The sequence below is a fragment of the Pempheris klunzingeri genome, chromosome 13, assembly GCF_042242105.1.
Source record: "Pempheris klunzingeri isolate RE-2024b chromosome 13, fPemKlu1.hap1, whole genome shotgun sequence".
NCBI lineage: Eukaryota > Metazoa > Chordata > Actinopteri > Acropomatiformes > Pempheridae > Pempheris > Pempheris klunzingeri.
Genome location: NC_092024.1, coordinates 1,342,644 through 1,353,815, shown reverse-complemented (window position 1 = coordinate 1,353,815; position 11,172 = coordinate 1,342,644). Strand labels below are relative to the sequence as shown.

General features: G+C 42.1%; 1 protein-coding gene across 1 annotated transcript in view; it reads right to left on the bottom strand.

The window, feature by feature from the left end:
- Positions 1-4,084: 4,084 nt before the first annotated feature.
- Positions 4,085-11,172, bottom strand: part of sntg2 (syntrophin, gamma 2) — a 71,083-nt gene continuing 63,995 nt past the window's right edge. The window contains exons 15-17 of the mRNA XM_070842898.1: positions 4,961-5,053; positions 4,464-4,574; positions 4,085-4,238 (exon numbers count right to left, since the gene is read on the bottom strand). Coding sequence (XP_070698999.1) covers positions 4,110-4,238; positions 4,464-4,574; positions 4,961-5,053 — 333 coding nt within the window. The 3' untranslated portion in view covers positions 4,085-4,109. The remainder of the gene's footprint in view (positions 4,239-4,463; positions 4,575-4,960; positions 5,054-11,172) is intronic.

Sequence of the window (11,172 nt, the reverse complement as noted above, 5' to 3'; positions counted from 1 at the left end):
TTGACTGGGACTGGACCTCACACTGTCAAAATGTAAAACAATTAATGAAATCACATTTTATCTAACTGAAGTAGCTCCCACATATCACCACGTCACCACATATCTCCCAGTATGCCATATCTACCTTACTGGCATGTTAAAAGAACATGACTGAATGATCATGTCCTCTCACTGTCTTTACGGAAGGTTTTGGGCACTTTTGTCATAAGATTGAAGTGGTAAATGTCACAAAAAGTAGTTTTGACAAAATGACATAGAGCCCGGATGCACCAGACAGTGGCACAGCAAACTTTCCCTGGAAACCTCTCCTCATCACACATACTTCAGTTAGCACTGAGGGTCCAATGCCGCCAGTGGAGTCGACTGTGAGAGTCACGGCCCATCGATAGTTGAGCAGTGTACTTGAAATTCATGCTTGACATGGTGCTGATGCAACTTCATTGATGCTGTGTGTGTGTGTGTGTGTGTGTGTGTGGTGGCAGCCAGCAGTGACTTCAGCAGCGGGCCAAAGATCATGTGGGTTGCAGCTCTCAGTGCACTCCTGTTGTCACGGTGCCTGATTTGAGCTTCAACGCAAAACTGTTTCAGCCAAAACTTCTTGAAAAATGATTCTCAGAGTTTGTAGCAAGCGAGGCGAGTGGAAAAGTTAACGTCATATAGTGTGTGGTTGATGTGGTGTCAGACAGAGCATGAGCAAACATGCTTAATCACTGTCACATACAGGACAAAGTGACTCACACCTGTACAATATAATGTAAACAGATACTATGCAAATGCAATAAATGCTGCCTTTCTGATATCTCAGTTTTTCACTGTCAGGAGGGGTTGGAGCCACTTTAAGGCAACTTCTACTGTACATTGCTGCATTTTGTTCTATCCAAACAACCCATTAAATGTGCTTGCGTCAGTTTTGGAGACAGCCTCCTTCTGACCGCTGTCGCTTTTTCTCACCTCTAGGTCTCCTAATGATGCCTTTGAAAAATCACGACAAGACTGTGACTGTCAAAACTTCAAACTTACTCCACATTGGTATTCAGCTTACCCGAGCTACAGGTTACAGATGGTTAGTGAAATTACATTTTTCATGCAGCTCTGTTTAATAATAGAACATCTCTTATGACAGCATCATAACACAGAAGCAAAATAACGCAGAGCAAATTTCAGTGTTATTTCTTGCGCACAAAGACATGTCATTTGTTGCAACAAAAAAAAGCCACATTTCATATTCATATTAAATTGGATGAAGGAGCCAGTATGAAGGTGTTTCCTTGTTTCTAAGATGGTATCAGATTAAAGTCAATGAGCTGCATAATCATGTAATTTCTCATGATGATGCGCAGTGGTGAACTAATGTTTTACAAATGCCTCAGAAAGTTAGTATTTTGTGAATGGAAATTCAACCCCTCAGGATAAATTAAGGTACGCTATATAACACATGAGGGTGTGACGGGTGTAACATTTATCAGACAGAGCTGTGGACAGAGGACGCCAAGATCTTGTGAAATATATAAATATGTGAAGTGTTGATGGGTGTGATTCAGTGTTTATGGAACACTGCTTTATGGAACATGAGGCATCCAAGTTTCCGATTGTGATAAGCAGTGGTCGAGAGGGTGGAGCCGTCCGAGCCAACGGGAGAGGAAACCCATCAGGCAGGTTTGAGCTTTGAGCAACTCTTACGACAGATGACTGTTTCTCAACCCTCTTTAAATTATCACTGATAGCATTTCACATAATGCAGTCTGATTTAATTCATGACATTGTTTTATACCTGTTTAATTTGGCATTGTATTTGAAACATGGAGATTTTTAGTAGTTTCTTGCAGGATTTTTAGCCAGTGCTTGCTTTTCTGATAAAACCTCTCAACACTGCTGGTAGCGCACTCTGCTATTTTGGCCCAATATGCAAATACAAGGAGAAAATGATGCATGTAGGGTACAAATAAAGAAAGCCAGGGTTCACTCTCCTGCAGCAGTACCTCCAGCTTGACATGGTGCCCATCAAATGCAACCAGTGATAAGTGAACGGTGGTAAGCCGGCGAGTGATCATGTCCTTCATGGTGCACTAGCAACACATACTGTTGTGTCAGACTGCCTCTCTGTAGAGCTGGGACCAGGGGGGGGGCAGCATTTACATCTGTGTGCGATATGCTTCTCAGTTGAGGCTCCCCTCTGTGACCAGAAGCAGATTGTGACTTCAAAATCAAAGGAAATCCGTCCCTCACACCAACAGTGGGAGTTGGCCACGAAAAGGAAAGAGAAGGGATAAAAATAAACTTCAGGGTTAATATGCTCTGTTTTTTTGGTTGTTGTTTAGGACCAACCTACAGGTGGCATTGACTGCCATGTTTCCCAACAAGCACTTACGATTTATCTATCCATGTGAAATATGTGCCAAAACAATAGTTTGACATTTTGGGAAAAACATTCAGTCTGTTCCTGACTGAAAGTTAACAGAAACATCAATATCACTCTTGTATCTGTCCATTAAATATGCAGTCAAAGCCGAGAGGCTTATTCACTTGGCTTAGCATATACTGGAAATGGGGAACCAGGTAGCCTGACTGTGTCCAAAGGTAACAGAATCTTCCCACCAGCACCTCTAATGCTCATATCTAGTTTAATTCACTCAAAAAAATTGTGGTTTTGTGAGGCTTTACGTGGAGTGTCCGGTTGCCTGGCAACCTGAAGGTGATAACGAGACTACAGAAATTGTTGTTGTCCAGCTCATGATGCCTGTAAAACCAACTTGGCAAGGGACCAAAAATAAGGGCATTTCTTAAAAAAAAAAAAAAAGTGATGCTGTGCACTGAGTGTGACGATAAAACCATCTGGATGAAAGAAGCACCTCATTGAATAAGTGTAACACATGATGACTACAACAGCCAAACCCCAAGCAGACAAGAACCCTTTGTGATGAAGGAATGTAAACTTAGATTCTGTGTTATTTTGTGACGAGCTAAGCAAGACACGAGTGGTTCAGAGGCTCGGCTAGCGGAGGCTTGACTTACATCCACTGCCACCCTTCCATTTTAAAAGCACACACACACACACACACACACACACACACCCACTGTGAGCTGCAACACACCTCACACCATAGGCAGTTGTGCTTCATGAGCAATTTATTGAAAACACAGCAAATATGCATTTTCACATTAAAACCATTACATAAAGCGACCGAAGATATACAGCATGTTTCACTGTATTAGAACGGGAGTTGGTAAAAGAGGGTCTTCACCAATGCTTCAGTGTTCCAGTGAAATGTCCTCATTGGCCACAGATATCTGAAACTCAGACCTTTTGCTTTCATTAGATACAAAAAATTAACACAATGCCATAAACATCACACAATTTAATCCAAGCCAATAAAGTGCAGCCCTGCAGCCACATCAGAGAGGTGTTGATTCAGTTCAGTGGTTGTTTGGAGGCTTATTAGACTGCATTATATTGCAAGGTCTTTGTGTGTGTTATCACCCTCCCGCTTGACAGACAAAAAGAACCCAAGTAAACCGGAGGAACAGAGAAAGGTTACCTTTTCATCGCTGTTCAATTGTGAAACGGAAGGAAAGAAAAGGTCTGTGGCAAATATGGATTCTCCAATAATAGTAAACCAGCATCAGATTCATTTAGTCACTTACAATGTGCTTAATCGCTAGATGTAGGTACCGCATTAAAATTCTTCAGAGACCAGGATCAGCTGAGGCTCTCTGCTGAACACAGTGGCAGTTGCTATGTTTGGCGTTTCATGTCATGTTGTCAAATGTATGGCTGTTACACCCCATATGGTCCCGCTACCTTTCAAAGTGACAGCAGACAAGTAGGCTCTGATCACAACCGGCGCTCGTTATGTGATGAGAGGATAAACATCAGAGTAATGGAAGAACTGTGACTCCATTTAGATTGTGTTTTTTCCTACTTGTCAAAAATTAAACAATATCTTCCCTCCAACATTGATTTGTACATTGTCGACCTCTACAGGCTTTTACAAATATCTTTTTCAGTAGTTCATACAAAAATAGCAAGAACAAGATATACATATCAATTGGCTCTGTGCATAAAATACTGCTGATTTGCCACGGGTGCACATGATGACGGGGAGGTCTTCTTAACTGTGCATGTGATTTCCAGGGAAGCTTTGACTGCACACAAAGAGAGGGTCCATGGAGGCCACTTTGGCAGCGATAAAAGAATGTATACAGTGGAGGACGGCCGTGAGATTAGCGAACTCCAGTTCCTGGAAAACACAAGTTGAGAAGACGAATCAATTAGTAGATGATGTAACGACGCGTTCAAAGTCAAAATCTCTTGAAAGAAATGAACAGTCTGGTCACCAGACAGTTGGGGGGGGGGGAAACCCTCACTAGACGTTCAGTTACTTTGCCTGTAAGCTCATTGTTATCAGTGAGTAATTAGTGGTGCTAAATCTCTCATTGTGATGTTAAAAACAACATTTCTTTACCTTCATTTCTATTTGCTTGCTTTCAGCATTTTTGAAAAGGAGCTTTACCCTGGTTTTCCCATCATCAGAGGAGCCTTTAAGTTGGGAGAACTTATATCGCCACAGTATGGTCTACAAGGGGAGGGGGTGGGGGGGTTATGAAACACAGCAACACAGGGATTTCAATAATAGGCACAACATTTAAATACCATATCTGACTACAGACACACCTGCGTGATCAAAAATGACATTTTAATGTGAAACGGTACTTTAAAGAAATGTATAATTTCTAACAGGAGAACATTAGCAGTCAGCCATTCTTGCAGTGATTCATTAAACAGCTGCCACAGTAATCTCAAAATGTAACTTTGATCACATTTTACCGTTCTGTGGGATATAGTTTATCACCACTTTATACTGGAAGGTCTAAAATAAGTGACAGTTGAGAGGCTTTGCATTTCTAAGGACAAGTGCATGTGCATCAACACGGAGCTCGGTGTGGTCTTGTAATACTTTACCTTCGAAGTGCCTTCTGAGCAGGTGAAGCCTGATCCAAAATCTATGGTGAAGCACAATACATTCCCCTGGCTGCTGCACATGTAGCTTTTGGACTGTTGAGAGAGAATTAATATCCATTAACATTTTGATCTTCATATTCCTGTAATGACATACTGTGTACTGTGGTACATTTCTCTGTGCCATCATTTATCTGCATGCATGCATGTGCCGTATGAAAATAAATGATTTCATTATTTTTCCCATTTGTGGCATTAAATGTGTCCCTCTTAACAGGGAATGTATAAAGAATTCACTGCTGTCTGTAAGATCACTGACTTACAGCATCGGAGGTGCACATGTAGCTAACATTGTTAACAATAGCTCCACCCTACTTAGATCAGGGTCGGTAAGACAAGCTAATGAGGCACAATTTACATTTGCACGGACACAAACTGACACACCTGAGAAAGCTGCCATTAGTAATGCTATTAGTTACACCCGTGTTGACGTCCACCATAAGAGACGTGTTTAACAAAGTCGTATTTGAAAGAATAATGAGGCCGTGGCCACTCAGGACTGTAAAATTATAATTTAATTTATTTGAGTTATAAAAGCTCTTCTCAGCAAAACATCCTCATTTTATGGAATCAACTTTGCTGAACCTTGACGGACAAATTTTCACCAATGTGACCATGGTGTCTTGGCTGAGCACCCCTTAATTTAAGCAAACATGGATGAATTCCGCTGTGCCCCTTTGCTGGTGTGACGTTCAGGCCTTAAAAACTCTGAATCCCAGATCCGTGGCATCCATCACTGATCAAATGTGACAAACAAAAACAGGCCGCAAAGGATTCCACTCACTGACTGTGCACCATTGTTTAGTTCTGTTGGGCCCAGTCAAATTCATGTCTCTGGTTTCTTTTCCCACAACAAAGGATAGCAATTGAAATACTGAAGATAAAGAAACTGTCCGACAGTAACACAGGCTTGAAGAACTTTAATCCTCTTGTCCCTTTTGTGTACTGTGAGAATCATACGTTTGCACCCATGAAGCAGCAGGATCGAGGCAATTTATAGGATTTCTGAGCGTTAATGTTTGATTTTGCTAATATTTACCTCAAAGTGCCTCAGGATTTGGAACCTGCAGCACAGTAAAGTACAAACTGTAAAAGTAGATGTACGGTACAGCATGACATTGTGCATCATTCTGATTATGCGGGTGGAACGAGGTGTTGCATGCATGAAAACATTATCATACTGACAGGGTGTGCTTGCTACTTAAATTGCATTTTCTGCTCTTAAAATTTTAAATCTTTTTTTTTTTTAACACTTGCAAGACTACATGAGGATGGTTCTTGTTAGGGGTGCCGGTTTGACACGTTAGGCTCGGAAGCCTGGCTGATTTTGTTTCTCTCCTGCGTGAACTGTTGACAAAAGCAGCATCCTGATTAGGTCAAGACGCATGACAGGGGAAACTCATTTTAGAAGCCGTGAATCTTTACATTCATACTGCGGCGACACAAACAAGCATGTGTCTCACAATTCTTTTTGCAGGCAACGACGTGCAGGCTTTCCACTCTCTGTGGAGCCGTATCCCTCTAAAGGCTTTTCTTGCCAAAAGACTTCATTTCTGTGTTGTGTCGTGCACTCAATTGAATACCAAGACCTGTATTCTGATTGTTATGTATTCCTTTTATTTCCACCTCTTTTTTCTCCTTTCACTTCTGAAGACAGCGGGGGCATGGTGATTTCAATTATAGAGTGCAGTGTGCAGTGAACATGGCATGGGATTGTACAGTCCTCTCACTGAAGGTCTTTTCTGCTCACAGACCTCAGCCCCTCTCTATCTTTAGTGGTGTCGTGAATTCAGCTGTGACGGGGATGAAAAAAAATAAATACAAAAAAGACGTGGCAGGCGAGCCACTAAGTTCTTCCTGTCATCACATGTGAGGCTGTGGTGTGACTACACTTCACTAATTGGAGGGGATTTTTCTGTGGGAATTAGCAACATCAAGTACAAATAAAATATTTTTTCAAGAAAATCTTCTTAGCCAAGTCTGACAGAAGTAAGGGCGTGTGTGGGGAATACAACAGAGGACAGGTGTAATGGAAAAAAAGCCCAAGTGCACTACACACACTTCTCACCAGTGCCTGTAGTGTTTTAATGCTATAATTTGGTCTCAAAGAATGAAATGAGGTAAAAGGTAAGGACACAGCTCAAGTGGGAATCTAGGATACGAGACATACAGCTCCATCCTTTGAACCTGTGCACAAAGCCACCCAAAGAAAGCTGCTAAATGCATACTGATACAAGCACCAACACCACGCTGGTGGCATTTTACTGAACTCTTCTTATTCCAAACTGCCAGTGAGCCGCTCCTCTGACCCCGCCCTGCATCAGTGTGCTGCCAGATGTCTCCCCGTCGCACCTGTAACCGCACCTGTAACCGCACCCGCCGCTGTTGTCACGATGCACCGACCTCACCCTGTGTACAACTACAGCCACTGGACGTAAGAGCCAGAGACAAAATTGCTCTTGTTAAATTGCTTGTAAATGTTGAGATGACGTACTGTTCCATAAACGCTGTCCATGAACGCTGGTTGCATTGTTGAAACATTAAGCTGGTTGGGTATGTGCGCCATCCTGTCTGACGCTGTCAAATTCTTGCTAAAATGCCTAATTGGGCTAAAAAGATTTTTTTTTTTGCAAATCCCAGCACCTCTCAGCTGTCACTTCATGCAGTGTCATAGTGTGTAATGTCTAGCCAGTATTATCTAGTCAATAGCAGAAGCACCAACTTGTTTTTTATGATTTATTTTTGCTGCTGTATGGGTGTGTTTGTGTGTTTCTGGTGTTAAACGCTGTATCGCAGACCTATGATGAGGTCTTTTTTTGCCACTCGAGTGCAGCTGTGAAGCCGACACTCTTTCAGATGATTTGCACACCGTTGCTTTTTTGCACATCCAGCACATGAAGAGCACTGATTTGAAGTCATGTTTCTGGCCTACAGTTCAGCAACCTGACGGGTCCCAATGGGTCATGTATGGGACTGAGTTTGGACCATGGTGCATAAAGCCTGGGGCTCAGGTAGGATTGCTTGGAAGGAAGGAAGGAAGGAAGGAAGGAAGGAAGGAGGGAAGTCTTTCTCTCTCTCACATTACTGGCAAGACATTTTCAGTAACAGTGTTGCCAAAACATCAAAATGTTAATGAAATATCTGTATGACCAATAAAACAGTATTCAAATGTATATGTATTCAATTGATACGCATTAATTATATATACAGTTTGTGTCTGCCTGTGTGTTTTGAGATACTGAAGTGATCCCCAGTTGACAGTACTGTCATGGATCGTATGAGCGAGTGAGACAGGGCATGTCTCCAGGGCAGTCTTCCTTATTCGATGTTGGGTTTGTGGTCACTGAGCCTGTGCTTGGTTAGGATCTGTCTCTGACAGCAGCAGATATTCTCCCAACCCGTAATATCTGTTTCGGGCCAGATAACATTCTGATCTACTTTGGCTTTTAGTTTCTTCTTTCCAGTGTTCCAAATGGGTTTCTTAGGTGTCTGTACAAAGCAGGGGGGGGGGCTCTCCTCTGGACTCTGGCTCTTGGGTTTGGAATGGAGGCCATCTCTGGGGATGGATTTAAGGTGATATGAAGAAATATGAGTGCTCTCTTTTGCATGTCAATGATCAGTGAGGATGTCTAATTCTGCTCTACATGCATTTGTAGGTGTGTTTGTAATGGACTGAGTGGGCTGGAATTTGGAGATTAGAAATATTTTCTCTTAATTGCATTTAGAGCTCTTCCTCAGCTTTTTGCCCTAAAATTGCCTTCACTGACACACAGCTCCCTGATGCTGTCATGGTTGTACCACAGTAGGCATAAATCTTGCTGGGTTCAATGATATGATTACAAATTTTGTTTGTTCTCCTAACGCTTGGAGCATTATTGAAAAATCACGACACTAGGTTTCTTCATATTCTCTGCCGGGCCTAGCTCTGACAGTACGTCTCAACTATGTCCAGCTGCTGCTGTAATCGTTGTTCTGTAGAAGACAGTACAACAAGGTTATCAGCATAAAACAGAGACTTTGCTTCTCTACCTCAAAGGGAGAGGCCAGGAGCAGCACATTGATCCAACAGCCAGTTTTTACTCGGGTCTGAAAGGCACAGATGAGGTTCGATTCCCGTCTTGTTTTTAGGTCTGTGCAGAAGTCTATTACGGCCACCTGGCAAAGTCCAATATTTACTCTACTTTCAGCTGTCTGCTGTGTGTGTTGGGCTGGTAGCTTACAGTGAGTTTATGAGAGTTTTTTGCTGAGAACATCTGCCTTCTATGCCAAAAACAACAGTGGAACAGGGGGAGTGAACCAAAACACTAAAGTTGTGGGCCATAAAACCAGAATAATGAGCTGAAAATCTCTACAAAGCTCTGTAGAGCTGAGGGGAACTGCAGAGTCGGTGATAATTCTCAGTTGGTTTGTCACTCCAAGCAACCCTATTCATATTACATAGTCGGAAAAACTACAAGGTTCTTGGCTATTTAAAAAGAGAGAGGAAGAAGGCCCTTGCACAGATTTTAAAAGTATAGAATGAGGCCAAAATTAGCAATGCAATTTTCTTTGGTTTTTTGAAGAATGAATGTGTGATATTTAAGTAAATTACTCACAGCAACAAGTCAGGGTATCACTTGCTTTCACCAGGAGAATCGAGGATAACACAAAATTGTATTTACATAGTGAGCCACTAGAAGACCTCAAAAGTGAAGCATGACCCAACTTGACTGCTTGCTGTGAGCTAAAGGACCACATCAATGTCATGTTGGGTTTCATCATCTCCGGAAAAAAAGAGAGAGAGAGAAAGTGAATAGGGAAAATGCAGGCTGGATGGTTTTGTCAGTTATACCCTCTACTTCTACGCCATCAGCAATGTTTATGTAATGTGCACATCCAGTCAATTTGAAGGTTACCCTAAGCTGGACTCTGCTGAGTGCTCCTCAGGAGGCTAGCCTAATTGGCTGGAGAACATAGACTTACAAGCAAACTAAAATCCTTCATCACTTCCTTTGGTTTCCCAAAGGATGGTGTCCCACATTTGCATCATTAAAGACTGAAAAAATGCTACATTATCATATTTCACACTGTTTGCTTTTATCCTGATAGGGGGAAAAATGCCCATGCAGACCTGACTTATAGAGTACAGCGTCAGTGTGTGCAAATCGTGGATGTTTCCTGTAGTCACGCTGCACAAATCAGTCAAATACATTCAGATACACCCAGGAGTCACGTCAATCTGATGTCATAAATCTGAAGCCCAAATATTTACAAATCAGATTTAATCTGCATTGTGGGTTGACAGTAGTTTGACATCAGATCACATTGCCTCTGATGTGTGTCAGTCTGGTTGCTTAAACTTGGATTTCAAACTGTCCCCAATGTCACTTGCATCTTGACAGTTGACAATGATTCCACATCCAGAGTGGATTCAGCCCCATTAGTTGGCTAAGAGCTAACTGCGTGACTGCAGCATCAAACACCTCTGCATATTATAATTCCCCTTTGAAGCTAATGTTTTGTGGTACAGCAGAGGAGTCTGCATTGGGATTTATATTGTTACAGCAAAAGACAAAGAGGGTAGCATGCCCATTCTTCATTTATCCTGCAGCTTGCTTTTGCTTCTATGCTGGAAAAACAAACCCACCATTACCGCCTGTTAATACGTGTGTCCACGCTTTTGCTCTTGACAGCGAGTGATGCAGATAGATTGCCATTACCTAAACACTCATATACAACCAGTTCACTTTGACTTTCTTGCTGACTTAGTCCCATTTGCTCAGGAGGTGATCCTTCATATAGCATTTATGCTGAAACCTTTGCTTCCGTGTCTCTTTATCATCCTACTCTACTTGTTCCATCTGTCATGTAGGCTAACACAAGGTGCACAGGAGGCAGCAAAACCAGGACAATCGAATTAATGCTCAGCTTCTTAAAGATCCACTGCCAAATTTACAATCTAATTTTCACACAGCACAACTGAATATATGATGCTTCACCAACAAATCATGTTCCATTAGCATTCTCATTCACGATAAACAATAAACTACACTGCATTATGTTATGGAACCTCGGCTAGCATCTGACAGTCGAGCTATGCTCACCACCCAACTCCAACTTTGCCCAGTGGAAATTGAAGTAAAGAGCTTCATCACTCTTAAAGCCCCCCCCCCCTA